The 21152-nt window shown below is 40.3% G+C and overlaps 1 protein-coding gene and 1 long non-coding RNA gene across 2 annotated transcripts in view; one reads left to right on the plus strand and one right to left on the minus strand.

The window, feature by feature from the left end:
- The window catches only part of RBM22 (RNA binding motif protein 22), a 770819-nt gene extending 761917 nt beyond the window's left edge, over positions 1 to 8902 (minus strand). Inside the window, exon 1 of the mRNA XM_044069395.1 lies at positions 8806 to 8902. Within this exon, the coding sequence (XP_043925330.1) occupies positions 8806 to 8892 (87 nt within the window). The 5' untranslated portion in view covers positions 8893 to 8902. The remainder of the gene's footprint in view (positions 1 to 8805) is intronic.
- Positions 8903 to 8956: 54 nt separating this feature from the next.
- LOC122799970 overlaps positions 8957 to 21152 on the plus strand; it is a 51415-nt gene continuing 39219 nt past the window's right edge. Inside the window, exon 1 of the long non-coding RNA XR_006364513.1 lies at positions 8957 to 9541. This is a non-coding gene — a long non-coding RNA (uncharacterized LOC122799970). The remainder of the gene's footprint in view (positions 9542 to 21152) is intronic.

The raw sequence follows: 21152 nt of genomic DNA on the forward strand, positions 1-21152 counted from the left end.
AGAAATGTTGTAAATTAACAGTTACACATTTTATTGTTTACATATGCTGTATGACTGACCCCTAAACAAGATAAACTAATTTGTAATAATAAATAAGTCTTTGAACAGCCCACACCCTGCACGTGGCTACTATCAGCATTATTCTGCGTGGCATACTGTGCAACCTGTCTATGAATCTTCTCAGACACAGCTGACCGATTTCTTCAATTAATATCCATATCAAGAGTATTTAACAGGACAATTCTCTCTGGACAGCTGATCTTACTTTGTTTTTTTTTTCCCTTTATCCCCAGTATGCTGAACATCAGTACCTTCCTAGCCAAATGGCCCCTTCATTCCACAGGTCAAGGGTAAACCAGGAAAAGTCATCATTCAGACAGTTATAAGGAATGTTTCTGATTTTCTTATGCTGTTCTGTGCCCAGCATGCACTCGACAAAAGCACTGAAAAGAGGATATGCAATGAGCTACAGCACAGGATATCCCCTCACTTCAAAAATAGACATTTCCTCTCAGGAAGTTCTGCCCCTACCCTTGAAGAAAAAAAGGTATCTTCAGTCCCCACTGGGTGAAAAAAAAAATAATCACACCATCAGTGTACTGACAACAAGTTTGCTCCAGTGCTGGAGCTAATGGTTATATCCTGATCACCTGGGTGCCAGTGAGGACTTAGTCCACTCAACCAAGGAGCCAGGCTCCTTTATGGATAATTAATGATGCATTGGAACTTTTTTGGAGACAGCTTGCACAGCCTCTCTTTGCAACCAAACCTTTGCTCTCGCTATCTCTTTTCTTGCAACAGTATTGGCTTTGACTACTCTGGTTCTTCTTCTGCTGCTAGCTTAAACAGATTTCTTAAACAAAATGTTTGCAACCCCTCCTATACAGCTCTCCTTCTTCCTCTCAAATAACGTATGATCTTAGCTCATATGCTTGACCCATTACTTCACCAGCATGGTGTAAATAAACTTTCGCTGCATCTGTATTCTTACTTTCATGCCCCAAACACACTGGATAATATTTTTGGGGATTCCTGACAGTTGATCTACAATTAATGTCTATCACGTTTGTCTAACTTCTTGTGTGACACAGGTTGGTGCTTATATATGGGGGGTGGCAATTTTAAATAACTCAAATAAATGTTTCAATTCAGTGATCATAAAAATCTATTAAACAAGAATCTACTAAATCTAAATTTATCAACAGTCATGAAACCTACTTCTGGATGTTCCTTAACCCCTTCAACCACACACTTCATACGAAAGGAAAATAAAGGTCTTTGGATCTTTTGGGTATTACAAAATAAACCAAGAATTAAGAGGGTAAACCACAAAGAAAATTGGTGACAACTGCTGGCTCCATTGCTTAGAAGGATAAAACCCTAGCTATGACTTAGACAACCTATGCTCCAGTAACAATACAGGTGCTGGAGAGGATGGGGGAGGTGAGAGTAAGAGGTCAATGCTAGCTCACCCATCCGAGGGGTAGGAATACAGTCCAACCAGTTTTAAAACTGACAAGTTATTTTGTTTTACTTTACATCCGTTTATCTAGGAGGTATACTGATGACAATCAACCATTTGCAGGTACTGCTCAGATGAAATACTTCACAAAGAAGAAAAATAGACAATGTAGAGCTTATTGCTTCTCTTTTATCAAAACATTACAGAAAGTAACAATATAACAAAAACTGCAATAACAATTAATAGATGTAGAAACAGTTACAAGAGAAATGCCTACTTAAGACTCATATGATTATATTTCACATTACATCATGGTAGAAATCTGTTGGGTAATGAGAGTCAGGGCAGGGGAGAGTGGGGACGTTAAGACACATTAGTCATTGACAGTAAAGCTAAAGGTTAAGAGGCCTTTAGGAAATATAGCCTGCTGTGTGGCAAGTACAGTTTTAGCTGGTGTAGAAAAATGAAGAAACATGTAGCAGGGTTACAGCACTATCAACCAGGGAGACAGGTTTGGTACTATCAAGCCATTCTCAGTTGCCTTCCTGGTGAACATGTGAAGTAGTTCATAATCAGAGGAAAGCACTCTAGGACCCTAAAGTGATTTCTGTGCCTTTATCAGCTGCCAAGGGGTAAGAGAAGGATTTACAGTCAGAGAAAATACATTCTCTTACCTATTAGTAATTTCAGCTTTCAACACTAAAGATGCTACTATGCACTTCCCAAGACATGGGACAAATAGGGTATGTCCTTAAACTCTGATTGCCTCACTCAGAGTGGGATGGTAGGAAATAAAACTCACAAGCTGTTGGCATGAGGGCAGACCAGTGAACCAAAAATGGAATTATGTAAACTAAATCAAAAACATAAATAAAAGTAAGGAACACCATCATGATTTAAAGTAGTAGTCATTCAATATAGGCCCACCCTGAGGCTACATGGAGAGAGACATGGAAGAGCTCTCAGATCATGTGGCCCAGGCAGGTATGACCCTAGCCCTGAGTAGCATCCTGCCTTCTCCCAGAATGATACCACAGTATAAGGACAAAATGACTGACTTCAACAATTGGCTAAGCTTCTGGTGTCATGCAAAGGGGATCCAGTATCTGTCTGCCTGGGATGACATGATCGACAGACCACGATGCTTTGCCAGAGATAGTCTGCACCTGTCACCCCTGGGATTCAGGTTACTGGCTAAAGCTCTTGACACCCCTACAGTGCCTTTTTTAGGCAAAGGATAAAACCACCACATTTAACAGGTACAAGCATGCAAAATCTGAAGGTAATGCTACTCAATGCTAGAAGTCTAAACCTCAAAATGCACTCTCAAAAATGGAGAACGTCAATATCTGTACAGTAACTGAGACCTGGGTTCAAGGCTCCAGACAGCACCCCTGCAATACCAGGCTAAAACTCTTACCACACTTTCCGGCCACCAAACCAGGACCGAAACACTAAAGATGGAAAAGTGTCCAAGGATATTCACACCACCAGGCTAGTTGCCCAACACAATGCACCCGAAATTCTCCAGGTGCAACTAACACTAGGTAAGACTGCAATCCAAACTGTAGCTTGCTACAGATCCCCCACCATGCCCCAAGATTCTCCCTACACCTTTTTAAACATACTGGAAAATATTAAGATACAACCAAACACCCTAATACTGGGTGATTTCAACTACCCTGCCATTAACTGGGAAAACTACTCGTGTACCAACACCTTTGCCCAACGTTTTTTGGAATTCATAAATTCAAATGCCCTGGATCAACTAATTCATAGTCCCACCAAGGGTTCCAATATCCTAGACCTGGTCATTACCAACATGGGAAATCAATGCTCCACACCTATGGTCACCCCCTCATTGGTCAGGTCTGACCATAAGCTAATCACCCTTGATATTCACATCCCACCCCCACCCCCCCAGTAAGGAAACCTCCATAAAAAAACTTCTCCAAAGCCAACTTCAAGCTACTCAATTCAGCAGTGACAAACTTCATGACACCCATGCAGATGGGAAATGAAAGTATGACTGCTGAATCCTACACTATGGCACTGTACGAGCACATCCACTCATGCATGAATCGTGCCATCCCAAATAGAACCAAGATGCTCTCCAAAAAAAGGAAGCCAATCTGGTGGGCCCCTGCCATAAACAAACTTTACAACAAAAGGAAGAAACTGTTGCAGAAAAGAGGAAAACCCAGGATGCAAAAAAAAACTCCCTTACCAGCCTCAGTAAGAAGCTGAGATCCCTCATAAAATCCTCCAAAGCTAGTTATGAAAATAAAATTGTCAAAGATTCCAAAGACAACCACAAGACATTCTATAGCTATGTCAAGAATCTAATTGGAAATACTCAGATCTGCTCTGAGCTACAACAGAATGGCATTAAATATACTGATCCCAAGGATATTGCCAATATCCTGGCAGATCGATTCAGTGCCAACTTCACCCCCTAAATGGCCCATCTTAATACCGAAAGATTGCCAAATTCCAGTAATAACGGCCACACAGGTAAAAACTACACTATCCAAAGCTAAGAATACAGCATCCATGGGACCGGATGACATCCCGGGCTGTGTACTACACGAACTACAAATGAACTGGCACCTCACCCAAGTGTCATATTTAATCATAGCCTCACCTCAGGCTTCGTGGCCACTGAGTGGCGCACAGCTACAATTATCCCACTCCACAAGGGGGGCTCCACCTTGGATCCTGGGAACTACCGCCCCATCAGTCTGACGAGCCTGATCTGCAAGGCCATGGAACGTATTATCATGGAACTTATAAACAAAGACATTGGCAACCTTCAAACACTGGACCCCACCCAGTTTGGGTTCGTGAAGGGCCAATCCTGTCTCCTGAACTGGACTGACTTCTTCAAATCTGTCTCCAGAGCTGTGGACGAGGGTAAGGCAGTCCACACAGCCTATCTGGACCTCGCCAAGGCCTTCAACACCATCCCCCATTCTGGAATCGCAGATAAACTTACTAAGCTGGGCAGTAATCCCTGTGTCACTCAATGGGTTGCCAACTGGCTTACTGACAGTACCCGCACTGTAAAAGTAGCCAACTCCAAATACAGATCCAGACAAGTGGAGTATGTCAGGGTTCAGTCGTGGGACCACTCTTGTTTGGCATCTACTTCTCTGAAGTACAGGCCAGCACTAAGGGACTTGGTGCCAGAACCATGGGCTTAAGCTCAATGCCAAGAAATATATAGTTATCCCCTTTGGGAAAAAAACATGTACCCATGATTACCACATAGGTGGCAGTACACTAAACACCGAAAGTGCGATAAGAGACTTAGGGACACAGGTGGACAGTGGTCTCACCTTCAATAACCACATCAGTCAGGAAATCCTTTTATGTGGTACACCTCATCACTAAGGGCTTTTCATCCAGAAAAAAAAGAGGTCACTGTCTCACTGTACTCCTCCCTCATTAGACCCATTATAGAATACAACGCCCCATTTGGTATGTACCTCTCAAGACATCTGTAACAACTGGAAAGGCCGCAGAAATATCTCACTAAAAAAATTACAGGTCTAAAGCAGATGTCCTATGTTGACAGTCTAAAAAAACTCCAGCTATACTCTGTCGCATATCGTCTACTCAGAGGCAATCTCTTCTTAACATACAAGGCCATGTCAAACCCAGACCTGTTGGACATGCTACACTTAAAGAAATCCCAATCTCTCAGAGCCACAAGCTCCAAGGATCTAAACCTTGTCATCACAATAAACAAAACATGATGGAGGGACAGATTCCTGACCCAGAGACTCCCCAGACGCTGGAATAGACTGCTCATACATGTCAAGCAGAGCGCCTCTTTGGCCCTCTTCAAAAGGAACCTTGACGATTGGATGGGAGATAGGAAATTCACCCCGGGGAGCACATCAGTCCCCCTGCTAGACAGGGGGTCAGGGAAGTAAATATTGTGGGGAAGAAATAACCAGGGAATTTTTATGGCTAGGCTTGTATAGGTCCTAGGGCCGATAGCCTGGTACCAACCTATGAACATATAAGCTCAACATTCATCAGACCAATTAGAGAATACAACACAACCTTCTGGACATGTCCCAAACATATCAAACAATCATCTCAAAAGATTTCTAACAAAAGCATTGCACGCATAAAGTCCATGAGCTACTGAAAGAGGCTATAAGCACTGTCCCTTTAATCAGTGTCTTAAAGGCTTTCTGAGGGGAATCTCTGTCTTGTTTATCATGCTGTTAGAGACCCAGGTGTCCCGGACCTCTGTATTTTCAGAAGTCCAATGTCTCCACTAATACTAGAACCAGTAAACTAAATAGTCACCAGTGGATAAATAAGACAGTGCAGGGACTGATCTGTAAGCCACTACCTCCCAAGTTTCTGGAATTAAACTTCCAGCTCATGGTAAGCAGTGCAACTCACAATCCTCCTTTAAACACAACCTAAATGACTGGATAGACAGCCACAGATTTACTCCAAGATTAACTGGTATGGCCCACCCTGAGAAAGGGTGCAGCCTGAGGGGAGGGCACTCATAAGACTGTGAATCTGTCTGGTACAAGAGGACAAAGTGCCCTCCATGGCTGCCTGAATAACAGCTTATCCACTGGCTACTCCTGTACCATTCATACAGCTGATTAAAAAGTAACTTTATGTCTAAGGGGTAAAAACCTACTACGATGGTCTAAGGGAATGAACAAACAGCATTGGCAAAATCATCAGCTACAGGATGGTGGAAGGCAAAAAGCATACAACAAAATAAAAAAGGTGTCAAGTAAAGAGGTGGAGACAGAGAGACTGACACTATATACAAGTGTAACTGTATTCTTCACTGGTATGCAGACGCTCCAAGAAGGCACTTATCCAACTATTAATGATGATATTCTGAGAAAATTCAGGTTAGAAGGGAATTGTTGAGAGGACTCATGTCGACCAACATACTCAATTATAACATTTATTCAATACTGCTTTGTATACAGTTAATGTGATTTTAAATACATATTTAGTTGCAAAGCAAACAATAAAGAATAATTAGCCTAAGAAAATTTGTGCTAAAACCGTGGAAGCCTGAAGCTCAGATGGTTAAAAGGGGTAATGGTATTCTAGAGATACTGGTACAACTTCTAAATGAAACCAATTTCCTTCAAAGTTAAAATCTGTGTTCCAAAACTGCAAAAATCAGCATCCTACATAACTATCACTGCAATGCACACAGCCAGCAACTCCATGTTTAACTGTCCCTAGATATTACGTTGTGCAATACTTCAGTGAGAAAAATAAGTGTTTGTGAATATACAAATTAAAACAATACAAAAAAGTTTAAATTAGTACTTCAAGTTACAGATTTTTAAGAGAGGTTCCAAAGAAACAAAATGAACTGCACCTTACGTTGTGCAATACTTCAGTGAGAAAAATAAGTGTTTGTGAATATACAAATTAAAACAATACAAAAAAGTTTAAATTAGTACTTCAAGTTACAGATTTTTAAGAGAGGTTCCAAAGAAACAAAATGAACTGCACCATTCCCAAAACAGTTCTAGTTTCAATAAGGTCTTAACAACATAAATCAGGTTAAAACCATTATGCTAAACAACCATTGCCAAAATGTAAAAGACATAAATGATCTACAGTTGCCTCAACAGCAGTTCAAACTGCCATTGAAACAGGGGCAGGACAACAGGGATGAAAATGTTTTAGTAGTAATTCTAATATTGTGTCATTTACAACTACACTTGTTTTTAGCTGATACAAGACAATTACACTTTTTGTATGGCCTACACAATGATGTGCTCAGAAGTTAGGACAATTTCTTTGATCTGAATACTAGATATTGATTAAAACACTTGCCCAACAGCTAAAATTTTAGCAGAAGTGATTAATACCTAATAAAACATACTGAGTGGGGCTACATAAGCAAAAAAGATAGTACTAAATGCCAGAGGCACTAATTCCAGAGAAATTCAGCTGATCATGAGACAGAGAAGAAAGTCACATCTGCCTTAAGTTCACTACTCAAACCACAAAATCAGTGCAAGTTAGTGTGAAAATGGTACTTAATTTACTTAATCTGAGAAACAAGGATTCTTTTTAGCAAACTGGCAAAAAGGTGATCGGTTTCTTCACAGATCATCTTAACTGGAAAAAGCAACTGCTCATGCACCAAATATTTCATACTGCAAAACGTAGGTACAATCAACCATAAAATCTGCGAGTATAATTTGGCAAACAGATAGACAACCACTGCAAAGGAAGTTGATATGGTCCAGATGAAGTTGTCAGCATCAGAGGAAACAAATAAGCGAAGAAGGTTTTCACTATTTCTCATTCCTTTATTTTTGGTGTCAGCATCAATCAGAGGAAACAAATAAGCTAAGAAGAATGTTTTCACTATTCCCATTCCTTTATTTTGGTGTCAGCAGTGTAAAAAACACCGATTCACTTCAACACTTGACTCTACAACATAAAACAACTAAAGAAAACGAGACTGACTGAAGTGTAGCAAATGAGGTAATAATGAAGATATTCGTGCTGACTTTTCAAGCAAGAGACAAAAAGACCAGCCTAAAAGCAGAGAAACAGTTGATCATACAAAGACAAACTGCATATCACCAACATCAAAAATCTAGGTACATCTCAAGATCTTGGTTTTGATGCACTAAAAAGCAACGCTCTTAATCTGACAATTTTTCGAAAGACAGACATAAGTAACACAACCAAACAAATAAAATCAACACAAAGCAAATGAGAACTCAAATCATGCATGACTGGACTGTTTAAAACAGCTTAATAGCAATGTATTCCTGTGACCTGAGGCAGGGGTGCAGCCACAGATTTACATTTTGTACTCAAACCTAATATTGCTGCCCCCACTACCCACTTGTCATTTTAAAAATGCACTCAGTCCTCAACATGCTACCCCCCCCCCCCCCCATAAATGGGAAGAAACGCGTTATTTTCAACTGTTACAATTTATTTCCATAAAAAGCTAGTTTTAGAGGTGTGTTCCCTTTGCACGTGAATTCTTTGTGTACCGATACACTGTGAATATTCATTTACACAGTTCTAAACATTCTGTGCTGTTTGAGTGTTGACATTTGCAAGAGATGCTCAGAAAAATGTACTTATTTCAGTACACTGAGTATGCCTAGCTATACCCCTGACCTGAGGTATTCCAAAGACCTCAGCATCTAACGATGCTTACTGATAACATATTAAGCTATACCCCAACCCACCGATACAGCTCTTCCTCCAATGAATGCAGGAGTTTAATCAACACGCTCTTTGCTAAGACATGTCAAGGTGTGCTGTCGGACTATCACACAAAAAAAAATCATTAAACTCACTGCATCCTCCCAGTTCTGCCTGTTATATGTATTAGAACCTAAGGATGTCGCCATCTTGAAAACAGCAATAACTTTGCGGTATCCCATAATACCCAGCAAACTGACGCAAATATTCCTGTTTCCGGAAAGTGACTGGGGTTACTGTGCTTCTGTGTCAGATAAACGGAATTAAGTGGTTTGATCTTTTCACGGAATATTGGGCTACAATGTAGAGCAATGGACTGGGCGCAACTCCTGTTAATGAATACTGATGAGTTAGGCTTAGTCCAGTGTTCTCCATTATTGCAGTATTCCTTACTGTGAATCCATACTTTGAAGGCAGTGCTATGTCAGGATTGTTAGATGAAGACAGGCGCGGCACTCACCACTCAATTAGCTTCCTTGGTCTGTTAAAACAGTGTAACGACTGTTTTACTGATATCTGATTATCATTTTGGATAATCTGATACAGTTGTGGGCATTTTTTTCATCCACAAGCAGAGAAAATATAAGAACGTGGAAACTTACTAAGTATCCCAAAACAATCGGTAAAGGTGTAAACATAAGGCATCTAATAGAGTGACATAGGGCGATTTACAGGGATGTGCAAATTCCCACTGGATCTGATGCATTAGTGATTCTCTTTTATAATGTAGACAATAAGTTTCGGGTCTGTTTTCCTTCAGGGTTCATTATTACAGACCAAATCTACACTAATGACCACGAATATGGGCCGGTTAGCAATGTGCTTAATAAGGTAAGTTGCTGGCGATAATGGAGAACATTGGTTCTGATTAAAATACTTTAAGACAGGATTACACTTGTTTCGTGTAAAACTTAAGCATGTGTATTGAATTTCATAACGTTGAGACTGAGAAGAGCACAAAGACTGAATAAAACATCAAGTTGTAGAAAGGATGGAGTGAAATAGAAATGTTTAAGGGGTGATGGAAGTATAACAGAAGGTAGTTTGGGGTATGTAGGCGTTGGTAGTAAGATTTCCTAAACAAATGGACATCTTACAGTAGGATATCATAGTTTTTGGGAGCTCCTAAAGGATTGCCAGATCAATATTGGCATAATTTTTTTTTTTTAGTTTTTGTGTTGAGTCAGTTTGGGGGGATAGATTTGAATAGTTCACTTACATGGACTACATGTAGCAAGTCACTGATTGTTGCATTTAATTGTAGAGATTTGGTGCAGGTCCTCAGATCTAAGGATCTGAAACAGACTCCCTCCCCATCCACATAAAACAAAGTTCACCTTGTCCATATTCAAGCTCAACTTAGATCTATGGATGGTGAACATAAGATTTACCCCAGGACTGCCAACAACTGTATTAACAATGGGCAGAGGCAGCTTCTAAATGCTTTATCCCATGTATGGGTCCCCTCCAGTTGTCTACGGTATGATCCCAGTTATTCTTATTAGGGATAATACATAATTCCTTGCTGTTCCACATTTGTCAAATATCCATGATAAATAATATGGAACTCTGTCAAACTGATTTTTTTTATAAATCTAAAGTTAACATATTTAACAATATTGCAAGCTTCCTAGCTGAATTTGTTAATAAGCAGACCACAACTTGCTCATTTGTTCCACATTATGAAGGCAGTATGCCACTTTTTGGAGATGGAAGGGTGAGAGCTACAGCTCTGAGCACCCATGGCATATACACCAAGACAAAATGAGAGTAAAGAAGTCAATATATATTTGCCAAGGTGGAACACTAATACATGTCAACTGTCCCTGAACTTGACTCAAATTTTAGCTCTGTCTCTGGTAATCCCTTCTAAAAGTGGTGACCTTTGTTGTAACATAACTGAAGAATAAGCTTCATATATCCATATGTGTATATGAATTTAAATGAACAAACAGAAACTAGAGGCAAACAAAGGAATTTTTTATTTTAGATTTTGTTACTTCTGGTATTGGGCTGTACTCTGTTAGCATAGATTTATCTGAAAAGTTTTTTTTTAATAACCTAGTAGAAAGTGCGCAACTTTTAGGAGATTTTAGTACACCATGCATGCGGACTGCACATAATATTGTTATATTCATCTGTTATTAAAGTAATATCCATTTGCAAAAGAGAAACACTATTATTGCCTCGTTTTTTTCGGTCTAGTCTTCATAAATATGTGGCTTTTCTGACAGGTCACTAAGGACTTGAAATCACTTAATGATGTGCATTTGAGTTTCAGACTTCATATCCTTCAAAAAAACATACTAACACAAATCATGGTATTCTACCACTTGTCTAAGTTTATAAGAGCAGTATTTAAAATCTATCCCAATTTTTAATCTTTGTCCCCCATTATGTAGGCTTTGTCCAGATTTCATGTGCTAAGAGATTGAGAATTATGCTGGTGACCTTTGGATAAAAGGTGATGAGTTACACTTAAATGACAATAAATAATTATTGCGTTATATAAATATTTTACTTAGGAAAATGTACAGTGATTCACGTTCTCTTACTGTACCAACATTTCAATAGTACTAATGTTTTTAAAAGTGACCTTGATTATTTGTGGATTTGTCCCTGATTCTTTTTACACTTTTTTTTGCCCAGGAGTACTGTGTTGTTAAGCAATTTACTCAAAGTCATACAGAAACCAAATCAGTCATATAATAGCCAAGTGGAGGCTGAGGAAATCAAATACTGGACTACAGGAAACTGTCCGTTAACACTTCATAATATTAATTCTTTCCATTAACCTCTGGACAATATGTAGATTTCATTGCATCATAAATGATCTTACCTGGGTGTGATGCCCTAACACTGGCCCACTAATCAAGGAGCCTCAATCCTCACCACTGGCAACAGTGGGGGACGTACACACTGGGAGGATAACAAGTACACACACAGTAAAGTGAAATTTCGCTTAAGAGTACACAGAGGCCACAGTCAGTCTGGGGCTGGTTTCTCCCTCTTTCTCCAGATCCCCAATAAGACTCTTCACTGACACAGCTATAGAGTTGAGATCTCAGCTAAGTGGCCAAGTCAAGACCTCCAGCACCCTCTCTGTTTAACCAGTGCTTTGTGTCCCTGCCCAAGTAGCTGACACACACACACTCGTTGAGGTTTGATTTATATACAAACACACACACACACACACACACCTGGGAAAGGCTGGCACAGATTTACTAGCTATGCCCCCTTTTGTCCAGACTATAAGGTAGTTATTGCTGCCACCAGCCAATTCTTTATCAGCTACTTTAAGGCCCTTAACAAAGGGTGTCCAGTCTTACTGTGTAATGTTACTATTAATCCAAATGGCAGTTTGACCAAGAACAAGGCTATTAGGCGTGGCCTGCACAGCGTCACCAAACAGATATACAAGTACCTAAGAGCTTACATATCTGTAGATAGACCAGCCACAACTGAAAGGTTTAAATATATTTAATAATAAAAGAACAAGATAATACTAAATATGTATTCACAGTGACATCAGAGTTCAAAATCACAGGAAATATTTAAAACAGCATTGCAGGACAGTCTCAAATAAATAAAACATCCAAGCTATACTTTACTATATTCCTGTCTGAATCTTGTAGAAATCACTGCACCCTAGTTAACTTACTTCCGAATCAAGGCAAATGTGGTGAATGGATCTTCTAGCAGATGTTGTTGGGTCCAAGTCAGACTACAGAATGCTCTCTCTCTCTCTCTCCAAGAGTTCTTAAATTAATATCAGATATTATTCCTGGATTAGCTTTCAAGATGACATCACATGTCATCTGACTTTAGTTCCCAGGCTAAACCCCTATTACTAGAAACTGCCAGCCTTTAGCATCCACTTGTGAAAAATACATAGCCCTCAGATGTTTACACCTGCTGGAAGACATAAAACAATAAACATTTACAAGACAATGCAGAAGACTCCCTAGTTTTAGACATCCTGTCTTCTTGCTGCGTTGAAACCATATTTTATGGTGCAGTTATAAAATAATTTAATTTCATCTATTTTTCTGAAGTTTTGCAAGTTAACCCTCTATGTTCCAGTTTCCACTGTTAAAATATGTACAATTGCATGGTTGCAATAGTTTATGTACATTTCTGTTTTCTTCCAGTTGGGTACACTGTGGACACATCTCTAAGCTGAGTACTCTACAACATATCTCTTCAGCACACGTCTGTACATTCCATCTTATATGACATACAGTTCTAACACATTTGTAACACAAACATATGAATCATGTTGATATTCTCAAATGACACATGATTATTTACAAAATTCCAGCTAGCTGTGATGGCAGTACCGCCTTTTGTCACATTGGAAATTTTCTAAACAAGTTTATTCCAAAAGATGTTTTGTAATGCAGGAATCATTCAACAAGAAAGGTCAAAAATTCAGTTAGCATACATCAAATAACTGTAGCACCACTGGGTCAAACAGACTAAAAGTTTATTAGCCAGTCAAAGAGAGTGACAAAATTACATTGTAGATCTTAAGTTTATATATAACACCATCTCTCTATTTAGCTCTCAGCCAGTACAAACAGTCCACAATATAATTTCTTAGAAGGGGCTGTACAAAAGTAAGGGTAGTCCTTGGGGGGGATTGCTTCTTTAAACATTTTATCAAAGTCTGACTGTAACTCAGCAGTTTAGTTTGTTTGATTCCATTTTAAACAGAAATACATTTTAATATATAATTTTATGCACATTAGCTTATATATATTTTACAGGGTAGCTATTAAATGCATATAAACAATACCAGACAAGTGATCACAGGAATTGTACAATGCCTAGCCATATACATCTATTAGTAAATATACTTTAATAGTTCTTGCTGTCACGTAATACAATGAATGTGATGCAAATATTTTCTGTGTTGTAAGTTCATAAAATACAATCCAAGTGTTTTTCCATAGCATGTCTACACAATACATGATGAAGACAGTATATAACAGTAAATATTTTCTGCATAACAATTTTATAAAGCACATTGCACTTAATTTTACTTTAAAAATTGACCCATATGTTGTGAGATGAATAGCAAATTAGCTGAAAGACAGAACCCACAAAGGCTCAGTTGCAGAAGTTGCAGAAGCGTCATCAGAAAGTGTCCAGTAATGTCTCTTAATGATTGGTGCTGGGACCGCTTCTTTTTGGTATTTACATCTTAGATCTCTAAACAAAGAGCCAAGGCTTCTGGTTAACAAAATTTTCAGATCATTGAAAACTAGAAGCTGTTGTTAAGTCCCCCCAGAATGAACTCGCCCTACTAAACACTTGGTGTACTAATAATGAGCTTAACTAAATGCTAAAAAGTACTGTATCATCACTTTTGGTAGACAACCCCTCCTCTCATCATACTCTCTAGACAACACAGCTCTACAAAATGAAAATGTAGTTAGGGGTTTAGATACTTGGGTTGATGGTGCCCTCTCTTTTGACCATCAGGTAACAATATTTGACAGGAAATCCTTTAATTTCACCCAGCTAATTGCTAAAGGAATATTATTAAGTAATAAAGAGGTAATCATTCCCTTATTCTCAGTATTGATATGGCCAGTTATTAACTATAATGCTTTTTTGGGATGGAGCTCTCAAAACATATGAAACAATTAGAAAGACTCCAAAGATTCCTAACCAAAAAGATCACATATATAAATAAATATAAAGTGTCTAAGCTATCAAAAGAGGCTGGAAGCTCTATCCCGTTATTTAGTGTCATACAGGCTTTTGAGAGATCATTGCCCTTGCTTACTGTGCCATTAGAATCCCGATCATCCTGGGCATCCTGTTTCTCCATTAGTCCAATATCTCCACTAGTAATAGACTTGGGGACCTAAATCTTCACCAGCAGATAAATAAAACATGACGAAGGGACAGGCTTATAACGCACCACTTCCCAAACCTCTAGAATAAGCTTCTCCTGCATGTTAAGCAATGTGACTCACTGTCATAATAAACTAGATGATTGGATGAGTATCCACAAATTTACTCCAGGACTGTCTGGTATGGCCCTCATGGGGAAAGGAGGTACTGTCTAAGTGAGGCAGGGTACTAGCAAGGTGGGAATTATCATAAGGCTCAGAGGCCTTGGAATAGCTATGAATTTGCTTTTATTCATTTGACACAGTTAACTGTAATTGAATTTATACAGTTTAGTAAACAAAATAAGAAAATTGGGAGTGTGTTTAATGCACTGTAATTCACAAAATGTCAGATTTCATTTTACTAGTCTTGGTGCTTTATGTTTTGTCAGTTGGACTACTTACAGACTTATAACTAAGAAATATATCACTTCCTACCACAAACAGGCAGCCTGCCCATATACTAAAATACTGTCTATTTAACATGCTATTATCTCTTCTCTCCAATGGACATATAACAAATAAATATAAAATAATAGTACAAATTAATATCTAGTTAGTCACACATGAGCCCTTAATTGCACAAAAATTACATTTACCTTTGTTGTTTTTTTTCACTAGCTCTGAGAGAGAAGAGCAGACTATTTTCTGTCAGCAACAATTACTACACATTACATATGTGAACATGAGCAGACTATGTGTCAGTAACAGATCTGTATATCTGTAAAGATTTATGTACAAAGTAATAACAGAATCTGAGCAAGCATTTTTTTTCTGAAAAGACGGGTAGATCATTTCAAAAACGGCAGCTTGAATTATGTGGTATTCAAGTTTTCACGTGATGACATTTTGGCTGCTTTCAGAAAATGTTGCCATAACATGGTAAGTGAATTTGCATAATGAGCAGCCACACACAGGATACGTGATTCAAAAAGCCCAGCAACAAGACAGATAACTAACATTGTCAGACATGTTATATGCTCATGACTGTAGAATAAAGTGCCACATATGCTAATGAAGCAAAAAAGCATGGCGGTGTGATTAATTTTGTTTCCATGAGTATTTGCAAATAGACTGAATGCAATTACATTGAAAAAGTCTTGAAAAAACAGACTACCATACATACTTCAGTGAAAGTAGAATTATTGATAGTAAAAAAGAAATAAATAACAAAAAGTGTTTCCCTATTGCTAGGGTTAGGGATATGGTTAGTGTTATGGTTAAGACTGAAGTAACATCAGACTTTAACCATAGTACCCAAACTCAATCCTAATCATGACCTTAGTCCTAACTTACATGCATACTAACTAATAAAAGCCGTACCAAAATTTATTTCCCCATTCAAATTAATATTATCACACACAATTAATGAGTGATTTGTTCCAGACTAGAGATTATGGAGTCCATTATTAGTCTGATTTACAGACAAAAAGTCTGTAATGAATTACTGAAGAGATGTCAAAAGACATAGTCTAGTCATGAACTACCACATAGGTGGCAGGACACTAAACATCGAAAGTGTGATGAGAGACTTAGGGACACAAGTGGACAGTGGTCTCACTTTCGATAACCACATCGCCACAACAGTCAGGAAATACTTCTACGTGGCACACCTCATCACTAAGGGCTTTTCATCCAGAAAAAAGGAGGTCATTGTCCCACTGTACTCATCCCTCATTAGACCCGTTTTAGAGTATAATGCCCCATACTTGTGAACCTCTGCTATCTCTGAAAAAAACAAAAAAAATCTTGCTTTTTTCCCACTTTTCTGAGATTTAAAAAAGTTCAGTTACAGGCTTGCTGTTCTTGAACTGTTTGTAAGTTTCTTGGAGGCCATTTTTTGCTTGGGCTAAAGGGAAGTCTCTCTGTTGATCAGTGGCAGTGAAAAACATTGAGCAGCCTGCCTGCCCCTGTGGGAGTGGTTACTGACTTGAAACTGTAGTTTTATTGGCCATTTTGGGTCAATTCCAAACTCCTTCATCTTCCTCTCTTGAAACCCTCTTTTGCGTGGTTTTGTGCATAGCGCAACAGCGGGCAGCGCCGCCTAATTGGGTTTAAACTATTCCTGTCTCCACAAAGTCTGCTCTTCACTTTTTCCCTTAGAACTGCTCTATCTCTCAATTTAAACACCATATTCTCATTCTAAGGCCCTTCACTGGTCCAATTAAGTAATCCTACAAGTTAGTACTATTAAACCATAAGCACTACTTACTCTTATACTCTCTACGATTACCCTGTCCTCTATTGGTCCGTCTTAAATTCAGTTTCCCTATATTACTCTAGCATGTCCAAAGGTCAGTCAATGGTTTCCTCTCCAGTCCAGCTGGTGAATATGGGAATTTTGAGGCAATGTTACAATTGTCTCATGTACACGGACAACACTCTCCTCCTCCAAACAGGTTCAAATATATGTGAGAGATGCAACTATTTAGCCAAACTGGAGGCTGAGCTCTCTCATCTCAAAACTGGTGTAACCAGTCAGGAGAAGGTAACCTCACACAACACAATTCCAGTATCACATAGTCCCACCACATCAGCGAACCAAACACATAAATACACAAAAACATACTTGGAGGCTCTAAATAAAAATCTACCTAAGCAACAGAGACCTCCAAAGCAGACATTCAAGCAAATGCTACCTCAAAACAAAACATGCACAACACATAGCCCACAAAGTCAGTGTGCCAAGCAGCCACAGCCCTTAAGGCTGAATAACACACCTGATACTCTTGTAATAGGTGACTCTATTGTCAGACACACTGATGTCCCGCTCACCAGGCTGAATAAAGAGAAGATCACAGTGAGCTGCCTGTCGGGTGCTAGGATCCGCCACATAACGCAAGCACTCAGGTCACTCCAAAGCAAATACAAATATGACTCAGTCATTGTACATGCTGGTGTGAATGACCTGAGACGTACCTCCCTGGATTAAATGAAAAGAGACATATAGGAGCTCTCTGATCATGTAGCCCAGGCTGGTATTACCCTGACCTTGAGCAGCATCTTACCCTCACCTAGAATGATGCCACAGTACAAACACAAAATGATCGATTTTAACAATTGGCTAAAATGTTGGTGTCATTCAAAGGGGATCCAGTGTCTGTCAGCCTGGGATGACATGCTCGACAAGCCACGTTGCTTCGCTAGGGACGGCTTGCACCTGTCACCACTGGGCTTTCGGATATTGGCAAAGGCTCTTGTCACCCCCATAGTGCCTTTTTTAGGCAAGGCTCAAAAGTTAAACCCACCCCCATAGACAGCACAAGGAACAAGAAACTAAGGGTAATGCTACTTAACGCCAGAAGTCTTAACCTCAAGATGCACGCACTCAAAGCTCTCCTCAGTATGGAGAACATCGATATCTGTGCAGTGACAGAAACCTGGTTCAAGGCTCCAGAGAGCACCCCAGCACAACCAGGCTATACCTCATATCATGCTTTTCGGCCCCAAAACCTGGACTGAACCACAAAAGGAAGGGGAGTTTCCATATTTATCAAGGATATCCACACCTCCAGGTTAGTGGCATTGCATGAAGTATCGGAGACCATCCATGTGCAACTAACAGTGGGCAAGACTGCTTTTCAGTTTATAGCATTCTACAGACCACCCTCTCAAAGTCAGGAATCCCACTCGGCTTTCCTGAAAACATTGGAGAACATGAAGATCTCTCCAAACACCATTATATTGGGCGACTTCAACTACCCAAACATTGACTGGGAGCACTACTCAAGCCCCAGCACCTTAGCCCAAAGTTTCCTGGAAATTATAAACTCAAATGCTATGGAACAACTAGTCACCACTCCCACAAGAGGGGACAACATACTAGACCTGATCATTACCAACATGGGGACTCTATGCTCCACACCAGAAGTATATCCCTCATTGGTAAGATCAGACCATAAATTAATTTCACTGGACGTCCACATCCCGACCCCACCCCCAGCCCAGAAAACCACAGTGAAAAACGTCTCACTTCTCAAAACCGAAGTGGAATCCTTCAAGGCCCCAGGGCCAGTGGAAACTACGGCCCAAACTGCAGAATCCTATATAAACGCATTCTACGGACATCTCCAGGAATGCATGGATCATGCTATCCCAAACAAAACCAAGACCCAATCATCCAAAGGCAGGCGTCCAGTCTGGTGGACCCCTGCCATAAATAAACTGTACAACAGAAGGAGGAAGCTACTACATGATAGAGCAAAATCCCTAATAGGGAAGGCATCTCTGATCAGTACTAGCAAAAAATTACGATCCCTCATAAAATCCTCCAAGGCCAGCTTCAAGAGAAAAATTGCACAGGACACCAAAGACAATCATAAGGCTTTTTTCAGTTATGTTAGGAATCTGGGATGCAACTCCCAGACTTGTTCTGAGTTGATTCTAAATGACAAAAAATACACTGAGCCCACAGACATCGCCAATATCCTGGCAGACAGGTTCAGTGCAAACTTCTCCACCCCCCCCCCAAAAGAGCAAGTATCTATCCCGGCAGAGGGCTGCCTCCCAAACATCTCTGATGCTCAGGTGAAGGCTGCCCTCTCCAAAGCAAAAAACACTGCTTCCATGGGACCAGATGGTGTCCCGGGTTGCGTCCTACATGAACTCCAAGAGGAACTAATCCCTCAAATAAAACAGCTATACAATCTCAGCCTCACTACAGGATATGTGCCCACAGAATGGCATACAGCAACAGTGGTCCCACTCCACAAAGGTGGAGCCTCTACGGACCCTGGAAACTATTGCCCCATAAGCCTGACTAGCTTAGTCTGCAAGGCTATGGAGAGGATCATCATGGAGCTCATAAACAAAGACATTGGGGACCTACAGACACTAGATCCTACCCAGTTCGGCTTTGTCAATGGCAGATCCTGCCTTTTGAACCTGGTTGACTTCTTCGAAACAGTCACCAAAGCCATAGATGAAGGGAAGGTAGTCCACACAGCCTATCTGGACCTTGCAAAGGCATTTGACACAATACCCCACTCGGGCATCATAGATAAGTTATCCAGCTTAAATATAAACCCCTATGTCACAAGATGGGTGCAAACTGGCTCAAAGACAGAACCCACAGAGTGAGAGTTGCTGGAGCCATGTCAGACTCGAAACCGGTCACAAGTGGCGTCCCACAGGGTTCTGTCCTGGGACCACTCTTGTTCGGTATATACTTTTCCGAGGTACAGGCAAACGTGGGAGGACTATGGCTCACCAAGTTCGCAGACGACTGCAAACTGGGTGCCATAATCGACTCTCCAGCTGACACAAACATCCTTCAAAAAGGTCTCACAGAGACAGATAACTGGTGCCAGCGCCATGGTTTAAAGCTAAATGCCAAAAAATGTATAGTCATACCCTTTGGCAAAACAATGTGCCCACAAATTACCACATAGACGGAAACCCATTAAGTACAGAGAAAGTTATTAGGGACCTGGGGACCCACGTTGATAGCGATCTCTCCTTTGAAAACCACATTGCCAAAGTGGTTAGAAAGACCTTCTACATAGCCCACCTCATCACGAAGGGTTTCACATCTAGATCAAGAGAGGTAATCATGCCCCTTTATTCATCCCTCATCAGGCCCATCATAGAATACAATGCCCCTTTTGGGATGTACCTTACCCGACACCTGCAGCAATTAGAAAGACCCCAAAAGTATCTCACCAAGAGGATCAAGGGTCTCAAACAGATGCCATATGCTGCTTGGTTAAAAAAACTTCAGCTCTACTCAGTTGCATGCCGCCTACTTCGAGGCGATCTATGCCTGACATACAAAGCTATGTCAAATCCAGAATTAATGGACATGCTCCACCTCAGTAAATCTAAATCCCTTAGAGCCACACGCTCGAGGGACTTGAACCTCAGCACAGAAATAAATAGAACTTGCTGGAGGGACAGGTTCATAACCCAGAGGCTCCCTTCGCTCTGGAATAGAATTCCAGTTCATGTGAGGCAGAGCACCTCACTGAATCTCTTCAAGAAGAATCTCGATAGGTGGATGGGGGATCGTAGGTTTGTTCCAGGGATTACTCCCGTGTCACTATTAGACAGAGGCACAGTAAACTAAACCTTAAAAAGGACACAGTATACTCAAATCAAGGGGTGGCATAAGCCATACAGAATCGGGCTAGGCTTATAATTGCCCCAGGGCAGATAGCCTAGTATGAACCTATTTGGTATGTACCTCACAAGACATCTGCAACAGCTGGAAAGGCCACAGAAATACCTCACTAAAAGAATCACAGGCCTAAAGCAGATGCCATATGCTGACCGTCTAAAAAACTCCAGCTATACTCTGTGGCATATCGTCTACTCAGAGGCGATCTCTGCTTAACATACAAGGCCATATCAAACCCTGAGCTGTTGTACATGCTCCACTTAAAGAAATCCCAATCCCTCAGAGCCACATGCTCCAGGGATCTAAACCTTATCATCACATTGAACAAAATATGCTGGAGGGATAGGTTCCTGACCCAGAGACTCCCCATACTCTGGAATAGACTGCCCATACATGTCAAGCAGAGCACCTCATTGGCCCTCTT

The sequence above is a fragment of the Protopterus annectens genome, chromosome 4.part0 (assembly GCF_019279795.1).
Source record: "Protopterus annectens isolate FY-2018-M chromosome 4.part0, PAN1.0, whole genome shotgun sequence".
In the NCBI taxonomy this organism is placed as follows: domain Eukaryota; kingdom Metazoa; phylum Chordata; order Ceratodontiformes; family Protopteridae; genus Protopterus; species Protopterus annectens.